The 18,529-nt window shown below is 39.8% G+C and overlaps 1 protein-coding gene across 1 annotated transcript in view; it reads left to right on the top strand.

Moving 5' to 3' along the window:
• Positions 1–18,529, top strand: part of Psmd1 (proteasome 26S subunit, non-ATPase 1) — a 105,251-nt gene that overhangs the window by 8,445 nt on the left and 78,277 nt on the right. Inside the window, exons 3-11 of the mRNA XM_070015070.1 lie at positions 1,018–1,091; positions 1,777–1,946; positions 7,034–7,239; positions 11,301–11,444; positions 13,166–13,392; positions 14,202–14,262; positions 16,291–16,419; positions 17,320–17,408; positions 18,037–18,115. Of these exons, the coding sequence (XP_069871171.1) occupies positions 1,018–1,091; positions 1,777–1,946; positions 7,034–7,239; positions 11,301–11,444; positions 13,166–13,392; positions 14,202–14,262; positions 16,291–16,419; positions 17,320–17,408; positions 18,037–18,115 (1,179 nt within the window). The remainder of the gene's footprint in view (positions 1–1,017; positions 1,092–1,776; positions 1,947–7,033; positions 7,240–11,300; positions 11,445–13,165; positions 13,393–14,201; positions 14,263–16,290; positions 16,420–17,319; positions 17,409–18,036; positions 18,116–18,529) is intronic.

Here is an 18,529-nt window from a genome sequence, read left to right as displayed (position 1 = left end):
ACACATTCTACGCAAGTGTTTCGCCACCAGAGCTACTCAGATAGCCTCTCTTAATGGTCTGGGGTTTTTGGCCTTACTGGGGTTAGAACTTAGAGCCTTGTGCTTGTTACCAGGCATTCTGCTGCTGGAGCAAAAAAACCCAAACCCTTTTTGCTTTGATTTTTCAAATATGGTTTCACATTATGGCCTCAGGCCAGAGATCGTCCTCTGCCTAAGCCTCTGTATAGCCGTGATCACCAGCATATGCCACCCACACTCAGTTTTGCTCAAGGCTGGCATTCTACCACTTGACCCACACCTCTGCTTCTGGCCCTCCTATCTCCACTCCCCAGTAGCAGGGAGGTATTTGCTACCACACTGGCTCCCTCCAGGTTTTGTTTTTAATCAATAACAAATTATGTTGTTTCTTCTGTATTATATATTTAAAATTATTTTCATTTGCCAAAAATTTGGAATGTTACTTCATGTGGCTCTATTCATTTCTATCTAAACTAAGAACCTGATGTCAGTCTTCTATATTTAAAGAAGGAAAAGGTTTAAGCTGGGCACTGGTGGCTCACACCTGTAATCCTAGCTACTCAGGGGCTTAGATATGAGGATCGAGGTTTAAAGCCAGCCTGGGCAGGAAGGTCCATGAGACTCTGATCTCCAGTAAACCACCAGAAAACCAGAAGAGGTGCTGTGGCTCAAGTGGTAGAACACTAGCCTTGCACTGAAGAGCTGAGGGACAGAGCCCAGGCCCAGAGTTCAAGCTCCACAATTGACAAAAAAGAAAAAGAAAAGGTTCATTCTAATAAGGAATAGCAGTGTATGATCAGTCTGATGTTTTGTAATTGCAGAAAGGAAATGTCTAAACCCAAGAAAAAGCATGTTAGTTTATGAATTTCTGTGTTTGTCATAAATTAAAGACCTTAGAAAATATTGCTAAGTATTTGGCCATTGATTTGTTGGGCAGTTTTAAAGGATGTGTATTTCTAAGTCTGTCTCAAAATAGAATTTTGATTTTGTCTTTTACAGGAATTTGCACTACACAAATTGAATGCAGTTGTCAATGACTTCTGGGCAGAAATCTCGGAGTCTGTAGACAAAATGTAAGCAATTTCTATAATTTTAAGTAAGGTAGATCATTTTCTGTGGATGTGAGTCTTTCGTTTTATTACTTCATTTAGGAATTTACTTCTAAATTGTGGCTTGAGTGTTTAGATTTGGGCTTTTTGGTCGGGGGCAGTATTGGGGTTTGAACTCAGCCTCATTCTTGCTAAGTAGGTGCTCTACCATCTGAGCCACATCCTCAGACCTGTTTTTCACTGGTTATTTTTTGAGATACGATCTTGCTTCCTTCCCACATTCACCACTAAACCTCCATCCACCTATTTCAGGCTTCCTTGGATAACAGTGAGTTGGAATCTCTGACTTTACTGTCCCCTCTGGTGTGGAGCCTCGTCCTCCCAATCTCAACCTCTCATGTAGTTTGGGATAACTGGTGTGAGCCACTGCACTCAGCTATGAGTTGAGGGCGTCTTGAAAATGAACTGGGTGAACTTGAACTCTTTTGTTCTGATCTCATCTCTAAAGTAGCTAGAATTTGAGCTACCTGCAAGCAGCTAGATTTGGGATTTATGTTATTTTGTTGTTTAAGTAGTCGTACGAAGAAGCTTCCTTTCAGCAAATCAGTTTATAAGTACAATATATCTTGATCCATATGATCCTAGATTTGATATTTTTTAAGGAAAACCACAACTTAAATGAGATCTGTCTTTTCCTAATTTCTTCCAGAGAAGTTTTATATGAAGATGAAGGTTTCCGGAGTCGGCAGTTTGCAGCCTTGGTGGCATCTAAAGTATTTTATCACCTGGGGGCTTTTGAGGAATCTCTGAATTATGCTCTTGGAGCAGGTGACCTCTTCAATGTCAATGATAACTCCGAATATGTGGAAACTATTATAGGTAATTACCTGCTGTCTTGGCCACTTCCTTTGTGCCCTGGTATATACAGCATTTTTCTTTTTTTTCTGAATATGAGGTTTGCAAATTATTATTTTTTTTATTTTTTATTGTTATACAGATGACATACAGAGGGCTTACAGTTATGTAAGTCAGGCATTGAGTACATTTCTTTTTGAACAATGTTACCCAGTCTCTCACGACCAAATTATTTTAATTGGAAGTACATATTCTTTCTGTAATAACTTTATGTAGGCTGGGTTTTCAGATCTGTCTCTGAATGCTAGTTAGCTGTTGTGTCACTAAGCCAGTGAGTAGTTTTATCTAATGCTTAACTAAGATTATTATGAATGACAAATTAAATGATATTGATTTATATAGCACTCCTCCTTCTTACTTGTTTTGTTTTGCTTTTTAAGGCAGGTATCATGACTTCAGGCTGGCCCTGAACTTGTGATCCTTCTGCCTCAGCTTCCTACCTTGGAATTACAGGTGGATGAACCAGGCTTAATTTATTTGTGTTTTTTGTTGTTGTTGTTGTTTTGTTTTTGTGCCGGTCATGGACCTGAACTCTGGGCCTGGATGCTGTCCCTCAGCTCTTCAGCTCAAGGCAAGAGTTCTACCGCTTGAGTCACAGTGCCACTTCTGGCTTTTTCTGTTTATGTGGTGCTGAGGAATCGAACCCAGGGCCTCATGCATGCAAGACAAGCACTCTACCACTGAGCCCACCTTTCCAGCCCTATTTGTGTATTTTTGAAGTGAGTAGAAAGGATGTGTTAGTTTTCTATCATTATAACATGCATCTGAGACTATCAACCTGTAAAGGGGAAGGGCTTGTTTTGGCTCACAGTTTTTTCAAGGTCCATGATGGTTTGGGCCTATGGCAAGGGGCCACATCATGGTGGAAAATACATAGTAGAGGAGGGCTGCTTGTTTCATGTTTGGGAAGCAGAAGAGTTGGTAGATAGGCCCTGGGATTCTGTTCAAGGGCATGCCCCAAATACCTTAATCTTCCCAGGCTTTGCCTCCTAAAGATTCCTTCATACAACCAACAGTGCCAAACTGGAGACAGACCAACAAATGGGCTGCTGGAGAACATTCAGCTATAGCAGTGGGTAACCTTATAGATGAGGCTTTTGCATCTCTTATCTTTTATTTCAACCAGAGTTACAAGTTCAATAACTATGTAAGGCCTGGGCTTCTGGTATAGTGCAATGGTAAAGTGCTGGCCAAGTACATCTGAGACCTTGGGTTAAATCTCCAGCACAAGCTAAAACCTCTCAAAATTATAAAAGACTTTCTTTGTTTAAAGACTTTGTAGCTTAAAAAAAAAGTCTGGGGCTGGGAAGGTGGCTCAGTGGTAGAGCGCTTGCCTTGCATGCCAGAGGCCCTGGGCTCAATTCCTCAGCACCACATAAGCAAAAAGAAAAAAGCCAGAAGTGGCGCTGTGGCTCAAGTGGTAGAGCGCTAGCCTTGAGCTGAAGAGCTGAGGGACAGCGCCCAGGCCCAGAGTTCAGGCCCCATGACCGGAACCAAAAAAAAAAAAAAAAGTCTGAAAGCATATATCTAGTAGTTGAAGGAAGAGAGCATGCCCTCAGACATGTCTTGCAGCTATGAAGCTTGGAATCATAGTTTCAGAGAGCTCCTGAGTAGGTACTATGCCAAGAATGTACATTATAGGTACTTTGTATTGTTGACTAAGGAAATCTGCATTATTCACCTGAAGTCTTTTTTTTTGGGGGGGGGGCCTGAACTCTGGGTCTGGGTGCTGTCCCTCAGCTCTTCAGCTCAAGGCTAGCACTCTACCACTGGAACCACAGCACCACTTCCGGCTTTTTCTGTTTATGTGGTGCTCTGAGGAATCGAACCCAGGGCCTCATGCTTGGAAGGCATGCATTCTACCGCTGAGCTACCTTCCCAGCCCTCACCTGAAATCTTAAAGGCAGAGAATTGGATTCTCTTTCAGAAATTAAATTGGGAAGGTACTGGCATTAAAAGGTACACTGTACCTTAAAATATCCTTGAAGTTCTAACTAAGATAGTATTGGGATTTGAACCCAAAGCCTCATGCTTGCTAAATCGACGCTACCACTAAGCCACCGTCAGCTAAGCCACCTTCAGCTGGGTGTTGGTAGCACCTGTAATCCTAGCTACTCAGGAGGCTGTTCTCTGAAGATCATGTTTGGAAGCCAGCCCAGGTAGAAAAGTCCCTGTGAAACTCTTACTTCCATCTAACCACCAGAAAACTGGAAGTAGCACTGTGGCTCAAAGTGATAAGAGTGCTAGCCTTGAGCAAAAGAGCTCACAGACAGCTCTGAGGCCCTGTGTTCAAGCCCCATGACTGACGTCTCCCCCAGCCCCCCCACCCCCCCCAAAAAAAAACACCTCCAGCCCAGTTCTTCTTTTATTTGGACATTGTCTTGCTATTTTGATCAGGCTGACTATGAACTCATAACCCTCCTGCCTCTGTCTTCCAGGTAGCAGGGATTACAGCATACCATTGTGTCCAGTTTTTAACTAGGATTCTTTGTTCACATTTTTCACATTTTTTCATCTGTGATATTTTTGTTTGTTTTTGTACTAGTCCTGAGGCTTGAACTCAGGACCTGGGCACTGTCTCTGAGCATTTTTCTGCACAAGGATAGTGCTCTACCAATTGAGCCACTGCTCTACTTCCTGCTTTTTTGTTGCTTAATTGGAGATAGAGTCTCATGGACTTTCCTGCCTGTCCTGGCTTTGAACCATGATCCTCAGAGCTCTGTCTTGAGAGTAGCTAGGATTAGGCATGAACCACTGCTGTCTAGCTGGTCTGTGAATCTTACAGGAAGAAAAATGGTTTTACAGGATAGACCATATTGTTTGAAACCAGAGCACTTTCCTCACATTGTTAGAAGTAATCTCTTCTGTCAGAATTGTGTTTTATTTGGTAATACCTTTGGTCAGGGTAGTCCAGTTTTCCTAATTTGTCATTGTGCTGTGAAAAATAGAAAACTTAAATATGTAGTGTATATTATATAGAATTGTGAATTGGTGGAAATTAAGTAATTTGTATTTATAATCCAGTATTTAAAAATATTGCTAAGTGGCATCCTGTTAAGGAAAATTTAAAAACATATATATGGCTTTAGGCATTTGATATGTATGCTAAGATTTGTGTTCAACTAAAATGTCTACATGTTAATCCTTGACACAACCAAAATAGAAATTATGAAACAAAAGAATTCAGGGGTAAAACACACTTGTTACCTTTTATATTGTTCTTAGGAATTTTTTTTAAATTTTTTAAAAAGTTCTGTAATTTGGGGGGGGCTGGGAAGGTGGCTTAGTGGTAGAGCGCATGCCTTGCATGCCTGAGGCCCTGGGTTCGATTCCTCAGCACCACATAAGCAAAAAGAAAAAAGCCGGAAGTGGCGCTGTGGCTCAAGTGGTAAAGCGCTAGCCTTGAGCTGAAGAGCTGAGAGACAGCGCCCAGGCCCAGAGTTCAGGCCCCATGACCGGACCCAAAAAAAAAAAAAAAAAAGTTTTGTAATTTGGTATCATTGGGGTTTGTTTCTTTTTCTTTTTAAATTTAATTTTATTGTCAAGGTGATATACAGAAGGGTTACAGTTACATACATAGTCTAAGGAATTTTCTGATGAGGAATTTTCGCGTGATCATTTTTCCAGCAATGATCTGCAAGTGCGTGCATTGCTAACCATGTACAAATATCCCTTGTAGATAGGACACTAATTATAAAGTACAGTATGGTAGTAGAAGCCTTCCCTATCTCTAAACTATATGTTTTGTCTTAGCTTACTAAAGGTAATTGAGGACCCAGAGACCAGTTTTATTTGCTTGTTTGGATGGAAGTATGAATTGCCCATCTGGTTTTGTATTGTCATAATTTTGTATAAATCAGTGAAATTTAAGGGGGTGTATAAAGTAGAATTTTGAAAAGGTTTCCTACAGTCTTAATGAATTGCATAAACAGTACATACAGAAAATAGAAGACAGGAAATTTTCTCCTGGTTTTGGTAAGCTGGAAATGAGGCTTGATTTTGGGCATTAGTTACCATATGAAGTTGGAATAGAGTTATGAGATAAACATAAATTTAATGTGGAAGAAGGACCCTAACTTGAAACTTGGGAGACTCAGTTTCCCCTTCAGTTATATGATCTAAGGAAATTTTTTCACATGTCCTTATTTTTAACTTTTGTTATGATGGAATAAGGATGATGTTTCTACACTTACCTGCAGTTGATTGAAAAGCTCTTGTTGGGACCTGAAGAAAATTTTCTACAGTCAGAATTGTTTTGTGTCTGTTTTGTGACTACTCTTTTGTTCTTACTTCTTGGACTTGAACCATCCCAGTTCCGTCTGGATGAACCCTGAATGTGGCATGCTCCCATTTTATTAAGCCTGCATCTCTTCTAGAAATACAGACTCATTTAACATGGGCCTTCGGAGTGACTAACAGTCCCTTATGCTAGTTCAAATTACTTGTGCTTAGGGTTACAATTTAGAACTACTTAATCTTGTCATAGTTCCTTTTTTTCTTTGAAAGGGGAGACCAACCAGTGAGTTTTAGAAAGGATAATTAGAGTGTACATCTCTTCTCTCTAGTGGCTGTTTATGTTCTGTATGAATGTAAAAGGAAGCTTTTCTGTTTGTACCTAGAAAGTTTCTATGTTATTTCAAAGAAATAAAACTAACTTACAAGTTTTATTGCAGGTGGGTTTTTTTTTTTGTTGGTTTGTTGATTTTTTTTTTTTTTTTAACCGGTACTGGAACTTGAACTCAGTGCCTGGGCACTATCCTGGAACCTCTTTGTGCCCAAGGCTAGTGCTCTACTACTTGAGTCACAGTGCCACTTCTGGCTTTTTCTGAGTTTATTGGAAGTAAGAGTTTCATGGACTTTCCTGCTGGGGCTCACTTTGAACTGCGATCCTCAGATCTCAGCCTTCTGAATAACTAGGATTACAGGCATGAGCCACCAGTATCCCACATAGAAATTTTAATTGAAAATATAAATCAAGTAACATTTTGAAATGTGCAAATTTATAGTTACCTTATAAGTATAAAGTAATGTGTTATTTTTTTTCTCTATAGCAAAATGCATTGATCACTATACCAAACAGTGTGTGGAAAATGCAGATTTGCCTGAGGGAGAGAAAAAGCCAATTGACCAGAGACTGGAAGGCATTGTAAATAAAATGTTCCAGCGATGTCTAGATGATCACAAGTACAAGCAGGCTATTGGCATTGCTCTGGAGACACGAAGACTAGATGTGTTTGAGAAGACCGTACTAGAGTCAGTAAGTAGATGATATCATTTTAGAACTTGTTATTGATGGTGAATCCACAAAGCAAACTGTTCAAACTCAAGATTTAGTTGCTAGTTAAAAGAAAATTCTAGTTAAAAAGATGCTGTTTTTAACAACTGGTTTATATGTATATATGAACTTTGGCTATGCTTTGTGTTCCTAGAGTCCTTTTATCTTGCCACTTTTTTTTTTTTTTGGTCGGTTGTGGGGCCTGAACTCTGGGCCTGGGTGATGTCCCTCAGCTTTTCAGCTCAAGGCTAGCGTTCTACCACTTGAGCCACAGCACCCACTTATGGCTTTTCTGCTTATGTGGCGCTGAGGACTAGAGCCCAGGGCCTCATGCATGCAAGGCAAATATTCTACCACTGAGCCACCTTCCCAGTCCCAGCCACATTTCTTTTTTACATGGGCAAGACATATGAGTTACCATCATCTTTTAAAGAAAAATGTATTGATAAGCTATTATTTTAATACGTTTACTAAGGTTAAATCTAAGAACTAGGTAGCAGATTTAAGAATCCAGGAATTAAGATGACTAAGTTACCAACCACAGTGGTCCTCAAGACTGAGTTAAATGGATATGGTCTGCAGACCCACTTTGTTTCATCACTTTTCACTCTCCATGAGTTCCTTCTCTACTTCAATCATTTTGGTTTTTACTCATCTCCCTCCTCTTTTACTGCCCCACCCCACTCTGCTAAAAATCTTTTTTTTTTTTTTTTTTTTTGCCAGTCCTGGGGGTTTGACTTTGGGCCTGGGCACTATCCCTGAGCTTCTTTTGCTCAAGGCTAGCACTCTACCACTTGAACCACAGTGCCACTTCTGGCTTTTTGTGTTTATGTGGTACTGAGGAATGGAACCCAGGGCTTCATGCGTGCAAGGCAAGCACTCTACCACTAAGTCACATTCCCAGCCCTAAAAATATTCTTTCCTTTTCTTACCTGCTGGATTCCTGTTCTGCTTAGAGCTCAGCTTAGTTATTAGTTGTTTGTATAACCTTCCATCAATAATGAATCCCCATCTTCCACTTCAAAGACTGGTCCAGTAGTTTTGTTAATCTCATGGAACCCTAGGCTTTTCCATAGTGTCCATCTTTTTTTTTTTTTCTTTCTTTCTTTTCTTTTTGTGATACTGGGTTTTGAACTCAGAACCCATGATTTTTTAATTAGTTTTATTAGTATTTAACAACTGACTTTCCTATAGAAATCACCAAGTATATTTTTGTACATTACTATTCTCAAATCCTAAGTCTTGGTTTAGCAAAGTAATGATTTGTTTAAATGAGCAAAACAAATAAATAACCATGATATAAAATAGCTTTTATTTTACTCCCAGTTTCAATTCTATGAAATTGTAGCCTCTTATCTTCATTTGAATAAAATTAAAATATTTGTTATTATTTAACGATTTTTTTTTTATGTTGGCAGTTGAACTCTGGGCCTTGTACACACTGTGTAAGCACTTCACCACTAAGCTGTGTCTCCAGCCCCAAGAAATACTTTGTGAATACTTTGTGTCAACCACTGTTCTAGGCATTGAGAATACAGTAGCAAAAAAGACTAAGATTTTGCCCAAATCAATGTTTTGGGGATAGTCAAATAAAACAACCACATACTAAAGGGTTAGCAAAAGCTTAAAAATGGAAGCAGAAGCTGAATGCTGGTGGCTCTCGCCTTAATCCTGGTTACTCAGAATGCTGAGATCTGAGTATCAGTATTCAAATCCAGCCTGGGCAGGGAAGTCCACGAGACTCTTTATGACTCCAACTAATCACAAAAAAGCCAGAAGTGGAGCTGTGGCTCAAGTAATAGAGCTCTAGTATTGAGCAAAAGAACTCAGGGACTGGCTTTTTCTGTGTATGTGGTACTGAGGAATCAAACCTAGGGTTTTATGCATGCTAGGCAAGCACTCTACCACTAAGCCACATTCCCAACCCGTGCTGCTTTATTTTGAAAGACCTTTATATAGTGATATCTCAAATATTGGGCTGCTTGTGAGAACCACAAGGTAAGCACACCTCATGAACTCAGTTCACTCATAGCATCAGACAGATATTATTATTATTATTATTATTATTATTTGTTGTTGTTGTTGTTGTTGTTGTTGGTTGTGGGGCTTCGCAACTCTGGGCTTGAGCGCTGTTCCTGTGCTCTTCAGCTCAAGGCAAGTACTCTACGGCTTGAGCCAAAGCTCCACTTCTGGTTATCTGGTAGTTAATTGGAGATAAGAGTCTCACAGATTTTCCTGCCCCAGCTGGCTTTGAAATTCAATCCTCAGATCTCAGTCTCCTGAGTAGCTAGGATTATAGGTGTGGGTCACCGGTGCCTGGCCAGGCAGGTATTATTATTATGGTATTCCTTATTTTAGTCCTAGAGCTAGAGGTTATTCTACCACATTGTTTTCTGTCCTTCAGTTGGTGCAGGCAGTCAGGAGAAAGAGAGTCTAATAGCAAGATTAGAGGTAGAAAGCCATCCACAGATATAATTGCAAAACATGGCCACTCAGCGTATGGACAGTTTAACATAATTTTTCATAATTATTAACATCATTAATCTGATAGTATATACACTATGTCCATATAGTGATGATTGTCGTTGATCACTATATATATTAACTTATTTTCAGTCCGTTATTCCACAAAGACATATAAATATGGGCTGGGAAGATGGCTCAGTGGTAGAGTGCTTGCCTCGCATGCATGAGGCCCTGGGTTTGATTCCTCAGCACCTATAAGCATAAAAAGCCGGAATGGCACTGTGGCTAAAGTGGTAGAGCACTAGCCTTCAGCTAAACAGCTGAGGAACAGCGCCAAGGCCCAGAGTTCAGGCCCCATGACTGACAAAAAAAAAAAAAAAAGACATAAATATGTAACGTACAATTTCTCTCTGTAATGGGTAGATCAGCTTATATCTGTAATCCTACATTCTCATGAGGCTGAGATCTGAAGGATCACCATTTGTGGCCAGCAGGGGTAGAAAAGTTCATTAAACTCCATTTCCAACATAACTAGCAAAAGCTAGGCTGGAGGTAATGCCTCTATAGAACCCCAACCTAGCATGTGTGTGAAGCTCTGACTTTGAACCCCCCTGTACCACTAAGACAAAACAGAAAACCTAAGGATATGGAGATGAACCCAGGAATACTTGCCTAGCACGTGCAAGGCTCTGAGGTCAGTCCTCAGCATGTGGGGGAAAAATATGTCCTAAAATGGTCTAAAATTTTAGGCATTTTTGATTTTTCTGGATAAGTTCTTGCCTTTTTGCCTTTGGTTGGTCTCTTACTACAATCCTCCTACCTATGCTTCCCAAGTAGCTGAGATCACAGATGCATGTTACCACATCTTGCTTTTATTGTTGAGATAGGGTCTGGCTAACTTTTTCCTTGTGCTGGCCTGAACGGAAGTCTTTTCAATCTCTGCTTCCTGAGTAGCTTGGTTTGTAGGTGTGAGCCGCTGCACCTGTCCCTATGTTTTTTGTTTTGTTTTTGTTTTTGTTGGTCATGGGGCCTGAACTCTGAACCTAGGCGCTGTCCCTCAGCTCTTCAGCTCAAGGCTAGCACTCTACCATTTGACCACAGCGCCACTTCCGGCTTTTTCTGCTTATGTGGTGCTGAGGAATCGAACCCAGGGCCTCATGCACACAAAGCAAGCATTCTATCACTGAACCACCTTCCCAGCCCCGGCCCTAGGTTTTTATTGTTTAAAGGGTTGAAATCATTGGCAGTTCTGAATGATTAAAGAAGGAAGAAAATAATTCCATTTTTGCTTATTTTTTGTTTTTATTTATTTATTTATTTTGTCGGTCGTGGGGCCTGAACTCTGCCCTGGGCGCTGTCCCTCAGTTCTTCAGCTCAAGGCTAGCGTTCTACCACTTGAGCCACGGCTCCATTTCTGGCTTTTTCTGCTTATGTAGTGTTGAGGAATCGAACCCAGGGCCTCATGTATGCAAGGCAAGCAGTCTACCACTGAGCTACCTTCCCAGCCCAATAATTCCATTTAAACTAAAAAATACTTAAGTAATTAAATAATTATATACCTTTTAATTATCTTTCAGAATGATGTCCCAGGAATGCTAGCATATAGCCTTAAGCTCTGCATGTCTTTAATGCAGAATAAACAGTTTCGGAATAAAGTCCTAAGAGTTCTGGTTAAAATTTACATGAACTTAGAGAAACCGGATTTCATCAATGTTTGTCAGGTAATTACGTTGAGTTATATTATGTTCTGTTTTATTACTGTTCTGTGCCATGTAACCCATAATTATATTATATCACATTACTATAATAGTTTCACATTTTATCAGTTGCTCTTTACACAGTCCATAAGAAATGGAATCTCACAGCACTAAATACCTATTTTGTTATAATTATTCTTTTTCTCTTCATGTATTCTTTTGTGTGTTTTAAAAATAATCAAATATTGAAGAAAATTTTGGGACCACATTAAATAAAGGAAAGAAGAGAAAAACAGTATGGAATTATGAAGTGTAGAAATTATCTGGACTCAGCTCAAATACCTGTTGTGTTTGAGTAATGAACCCAGATAATTTTATCCCTTTTTCGTGGATGAATTTGTTCAGAAAAAAATAAAAGTAGTAAAGAAAATAGACAAAATAAATTGTATTTTACATTTTTTAAAATGTGTTGAGCAGTTTATAAATGCTTTTAAATTCATAAAGAACCATAGACTACACAATGCAGTCTTTCCTTCAGCCATAATTCTCTTCCCTGGAGACAATATCAATATCAGGAGTTTATAGTTTTCTTTTTTTTTTGGGGGGTCCGGTTGTGGGGCCTGAACTCTGGGCCTGGGCGCTGTCCCTCAGCTCTTCAGCTCAAGGCTAGCGCACTACCACTTGAGCCACAGTGCCACTTCCGGCTTTTTTCTTTTTGCTTATGTGGTGCTGAGGAATCGAATCCAGGGCCTTGAGTATGCAAGGCAAGCGCTCTTCCACTGAGCCACCTTCCCAGCCCAGGAGTTTATAGTTTTCTTTTTTTTTTTGGTGGTTGTGGGCCTTAAACTCTGGGCCTGGGCGCTGTCCCTCAGCTCTTCAGCTCAAGGCGAGCTACAGCGCCACTTCTGGTTTCCTAGTGGTTTATTGGAGATAGGAGTCTCATGGTCTCTTCTGCCCAGGCTGGCTTTGAACTGCGATCCTCAGATCTCAGATTCCTGAGTAGCTAGGATTACAGGCGTGAGCCACTGGCGCGCAGCTGAGTTTATAGTTTTCAATGCAGCATTTTTTCATGTTTTCTATGTACAGTGTTCATTGTACAGAGGCCATTCAGTGTTTGTACTTTGCCTTACTTAAACATCCTCCTAAATTGGTCACTTATTTTTTCTCGTTATTTTCTGTTCTTAATATGTAATAACTTTGAACATATTTTTATCTTGAAGTTGAATCAGATGCTACTTAAGGGCATAAGAAAATTTAAGCTCAGTTTTTTAAAAGAAAGACCTAATTTTATTAGAGGATAATTTTGTTGACGTAGATGGCAGATTAAGAGTAGAAATGCACACAGTGATCATTTTGATCTCTCTTATTCTGTTGCAGCCTAGTAGTAAGTGCTAAGAATGAATGACTCCTGCAATGCAGTACCAATGGTACAGGTTAAAGATTATTTGGATGTAATTATGGATAAGGATTCAAAGAAGATACAGTCATTTAGGATCTGTTACTGAGTAATGTTAATTACCAGGCATGATGTTAGGACCAGTGAATGTAAGGTATATAGGCTTTTTTATGGAAAGCAGATGCATTTTCAGAAGCATTTGCCTAGTGTTGGGTTCAGAACTAGAATGCTAGATACCATAATCTGTTCCACCTGGCCTATGTTTCAAGCTAGACCGTTTGCCCTGTGCTAAATACTTTGCAGATGAAGTTTTCAATTACTTTATGCTTGTTCTTTATCTCCTTTTCAGTGCTTAATTTTCTTAGATGATCCTCAGGCTGTCAGTGATATCTTAGAAAAACTGGTAAAGGAAGACAACCTTCTGATGGCTTATCAGATTTGTTTTGATTTGTATGAAAGTGCTAGCCAGCAGTTTTTGTCATCTGTAATCCAGAATCTTCGAACTGTTGGTACCCCTATTGCTTCTGTGCCTGGATCCACCAATACGGGTACTGTTCCAGGAGCAGAAAAAGAGAGGTATAAGTATCTTTTTCTGCATCAGAACTAACAGAACAATCTTTATTTTGTTTTGGGTTCACCAGTTTTTGTTATGTTTGTTGTTTATTAACAAAATGTGTATTTTGTTTTTTTAACTTTGTTTGAATTGAATAATTGGGCTTCCTTTATCTTAGAAATGCTTAGAATTTTTCTTAATTATCCTTGGAAATACTCAAAGATTAAACATTATTTTCTGCCAGGCACCAGTGGCTCATGCCTGTAATCCTAGCTACTCAGAAGGCTGAGATCTGAGGATTGTGGTTCAAAGCCAGCCCAGGCAGAAAAGTCTGTGAGACCCTTTTTTTTTTTTGTCGATCATGGGGCTTGAACTCTGGGCTTGGGCACTATCCCTGCACTCTTCAGCTCAAGGCAAGCTCTCTACTGCTTGAGCCACAGCACCACTTCGGTTTTCTGGTGGTTAATTGGAGATGAGTCTCATGGATTTTCTGCCGGGCTGGCTTTGAACCATGATCCTCAGATCTTAGCCTCCTCAGTAGCTAGAATTACAGGCGTGAGCCACTGGTGCCCAGCACTGTGAGACTCTTATCTCCAATAAACCACCAGAAAACCAGAAGTGGTGCTGTGGCTCAAGTGGGAGGGCGCTTGCCTTGAGCTGAAGAGCTGAGGGACAGCGCCCAGGCCCAGAGTTCAAGCCCCATAACCAACAATAAAAAAACAAAACCTTATTTTCTTATATGATAACAGTTTGACAAGTTGCAGATCTATGAACTAACACAAATTCTATTTGGTAAAAATTAATTATGAATTGTTGGTTCTCTTCATTTTAGTGAGACAATGGAAACAGAAGAAAAGACAGGCAGTGCACTAGTAGGAAAGACACCAGAGGCGGTAAGTGTATTTTTGAAGTTGAGGTTGCCATTTAACAGTTATTCATGTGGTGCATCAATTTTTTGTTTTTTGTTTTTTTTGGGTCCGGTCGTGGGGCCTGAACTCTAGGCCTGGGCACTGTCCCTCAGCTCTTCAGCTCAAGGCTAGCGCTCTACCACTTGAGTCACAGCGCCACTTCCGACTTTTTTCTTTTTGCTTATGTGGTGCTGAGGAATCGAACCCAGGGCCTCGGGCATGCAAGGCAACTGCTCTACCATTGAGCCAATTTCCCAGCCCCCATCATAAACATTTTATTTATTTATTTATTTTGGGTCCGGTCGTGGGGCCTGAACTCTAGGCCTGGGCGCTGTCCCTCAGCTCTTCAGCTCAAGGCTAGCGCTCTACCACTTGAGCCACAGTGCCACTTCCGGCTTTTTTCTTTTTGCTTATGTGGTGCTGAGGAATTGAACCCAGGGCCTCATGCATGCAAGGCAAGCGCTCTACCACTGAGCCACCTTCCCAGCCCCCATAAACATTTTAAATAGTGATACATACCTGCTTTTTTTTTTTTTTTTGGTGGAGGAGGGCATTGCTGGTGTTTGAACTTAGAACCTCACTTATTCATCTTGCTTTCTCAGCTAGCTCTCTACCACTTGAGTTTCCAGACTCTTACATACCTGTCCTTTTTAAGTTATTGTTAAATAAAACTTAAGGGGAAAGTTATTTTATAAAAATAGATTGTTTTGTGCTGGGCACTAGTGGCTCAGGAGGCTAAGATCTGAGGATTGAGGTTTGAAGTCAGCCTGCAAAGAAAAGTCTGTGAGACTCAGTAAGTCTAATAAAGTAGCAAAAAGTCAGAAGTGGAATTATGGCTCAAGTAGTAGAGTGCCAGCCTTTAGTGAAACAGTGCTCAGGCTCTGCGGTTAAGCCCCAGTAACTTTACAAAATTAATTTGGAATAGCACTTTAAAGTAATAAAAATCTTGAGATCTTACCACAGAACAATCTCTGTGTAGAAAAGCTTCAAATAACCTGTCACAAAGTGACCAAAAAACATGACATTGAGAAATTATATCTTACCATATAGGGGACAGGGTAGTTGTGTTTATGATATAGAAAAAGGATAGGAGGACTAGCAACAGTGATGTGTTGAATGTAATGTTTTCTGTATCAGGACTTTTAGATACATAAAGCTCAGCTGTTCTTCTGGGTAGAGAGTTGTCTTGGTGTCTTAGTTGTTCATAAGATTATGCGTATATGTTGGTTTAAGATACTTTCGGTTTGCGGGGCACTGGTGGCTCATGCCTGTAATCTTAGCTACTCAGGAGGCTGAGATCTGAGGATCGTGGTTCAAAGCCAGCCCAGGCAGGAGAGACCGTGAGACTCCTATCTCCAATAAACCACTAGAGACTCCTATCTCCAATAAACCACTAGAAAACCGGAAGTGGCGCTGTAGCTCAAATGGTAGAGCGCTTGCCTTGAGCTGAAGAGCTGAGGGACAGTGCCCAGGCCCACTGACAAAAAAAAAGATACTTCCGGTTTTCTGAATCATAACTAGTGAATTTTTTGTCTGTAAAGTGTATGTTTAGTATAGAAGTGCGGCTCAAGTGGTAGAGTGTCTGCCTAGCAGGTACAAGGCAACCCCCGTACTGCCAAAATAATAATATAAACAAAGAAAATGTAAGTTGACCCTGTATAAAGTAATTTTTCACTTGTTTGTTTGGTGCTGAGGTTGTCAGCTGGGGGGGTCTTAAGCTTGTTAAGCCAGTATGCAGTGACTGAGCTCATATTTTACATTGGGAACTAGCTTTGAATGAATATTTGTCCATTGACTGGCAATATATCCTTGTATATAATAAAAGGAATAAGTAAAATGTTCTTCCTTTCAAATAATTATAATTGAATTTTCTAGATGCTACCATTAAAATGTTAGAGTGTGTATGTATGTTTGTGCATATTTACACTTTTAATTTAATTAATTTAGGGCTGATGGAATAAAGATGGCTTAGTAATTTCAATAATATATGGATTTTGATTCTTATTTTGACAGAGTCCAGAGCCCAAGGACCAGACTTTGAAAATGATTAAAATTTTAAGTGGTGAAATGGCTATTGAGTTACATCTGCAGTTCCTAATAAGAAATAACAACACAGACCTCATGATTCTAAAAAACACAAAGGTAGGAAACTTAATCATAATGGAGATTTATTTTTTCCCTCCCTTCACCCCCTCTATTTTCTTTCTTTTGTCAGTTGTGGGGCTAGAATGTTTGTTTCTTTTGTCGGTTGTGGGGCTGGATGCTGTTCCTGAGCCCTTTTGCTGAAGGCTAGCACTTTACCACTTACAACAAAAGAAAAACAAAACAAACTTGAACCACAGCTCCACTTCCAGCTTTTTTTTTTCCCCCTTGGTGATTAATTGGAGGTAAGGGTCTGGAGTTTGTCTGGCTGGGCCACCTTCAAACTACAATTCTCAGATCTCAGCCTTCTGAATAGCTGGGAATATAGGTATGAGCTACCAGCAAATTTAGCTTTTTTCTCCTTTCCTCCTCTTCTCTTCCCTACCCTCCACCCTTCCTCTTTCTTGTACCAGTAGAGAGGTTTGAACTCAAGGCTTCACCCTTTCTGCTTTCTTTTTCCTCTCAAAGCTGATGTCTCTCACTTGAACCACAACTCTAGTCAAGATCAATATTTTATTATTATTTATTCATTTGCATCTTTGATGCCGGACCTGCTGCTTAAACTCAGGACCTGGGTGCTGTCCCTAAGCTTTTTTGCTCAAGGCTAGTGCTCTATCACTAGAGCTACAGCCCTTCTAGCTTTTTGTTGGTTAATTGGAGATAAAATTCTCACATACTACCTGGGCTGGTTTGAACTGTGATCCTCAAATCTCAGCTCCCTTAATAGCTAGGATTGTGGGTGTGAGCTAGCAGCACCCAGCTAAGATCAATACTTTAAATCTCAGATCAATTTGTTCCTGTTTGATTATAAAATAGGTCTCTTGAGTGTTCAAGCATGCATACATACTCTCATAACTGTTATATGAATACTTGGTCAATATAAAAATACTATTTTTGTAGGATGCAGTACGGAATTCTGTATGTCATACAGCAACTGTTATAGCAAACTCTTTTATGCACTGTGGGACTACCAGTGACCAGTTTCTAAGGTAAATATGCTTAGAGGTTTCTACTTTGGTTTAAAATCATCTTTAACTGTGACTGTATTGACATTGTTGTATGTCTATGGAGAGAGCTTTCTCTGCCAACCAGTTCTGTCCTAGGTATTTTATACTTTTTTTTTTTTTGTGCCAGTCCTGGGCTTGAACTCAGGATCCTTGTGCTTTTATGCTCAAGCTTAGCACTCTAGTACTTGAGCCACAGTTCCATTTATGGCTTTTTGGTTGTTAACTGGAGATTAGAGTCTCATGGACTTACCTGCCTGGGCTGGCCTTGAACCACAATCCTCAGACTTCACCTTCCTGGGTAGCTATGATTGTAGGCCAGGAGCTACCACTTTCCAGCTGTACATATTTTTTTCCATGTTTTTACTTAATTCCTTTTGTTAGCTTGATAATAGGCTTTTGAAGGAAATATACTAATCTCTGAAAGAAGTCTTTAAAATATTAAGGACTTGGCTAGTCATAGTTTTGTATGGTTCTAATCCTAGCACTTGAGAGGCTAAGGTGAGAGGATTTAGAGTTCAAGGTCAACTTGGGCTGTGTACTGAACCCTGTCTCAAAAACTTTAGAAAGTAAGATAGAATCAGCAGTAATAAGAAGCTTTGTTTTCTTACAGAGATAACTTGGAATGGTTGGCCAGAGCAACAAACTGGGCAAAATTTACTGCTACAGCCAGTTTGGGTGTAATTCATAAGGTAATATATATTGTTCTTTGTGAGCAGTGGGCATCAGAACAGAAGCAGTTTTTCTGGAATTAATAAATGCCTGTTATAGTTCATTGGCAGGTATATTTTGTAAGCAAGAAAGATTAAAATGTATATTCGTTTTTTGTGTTTTTTTTTAAATAAAAGGTAGAAATTCTTTCCTCTGAAGACTAAGACATTATTTTACATTTTGCAAAGGGCAAATTGAAATGTGATTTGCATAGTCTAAGGTGAACTTGGGAAAGTATTATAAAAAAATAAAAATAGAAGTATTTCCATTGTTTTCTAAATATCGTTGTCTTTTAAAGGCTCCCATTTGAGTCTATCGGAAAAAGAGCTTTTTTCACTACCTCTCTTTCCTCCAGCAAATGGATATTCTAGGAGAAAGACAGAAATTACAGTGGT

Source organism: Dipodomys merriami, unplaced genomic scaffold (assembly GCF_024711535.1).
Source record: "Dipodomys merriami isolate MVZ:Mamm:240054 unplaced genomic scaffold, mDipMer1.0.p SCAF_1, whole genome shotgun sequence".
Taxonomy (NCBI): domain Eukaryota; kingdom Metazoa; phylum Chordata; class Mammalia; order Rodentia; family Heteromyidae; genus Dipodomys; species Dipodomys merriami.
This window is presented reverse-complemented; position numbering and strand designations above follow the sequence as displayed.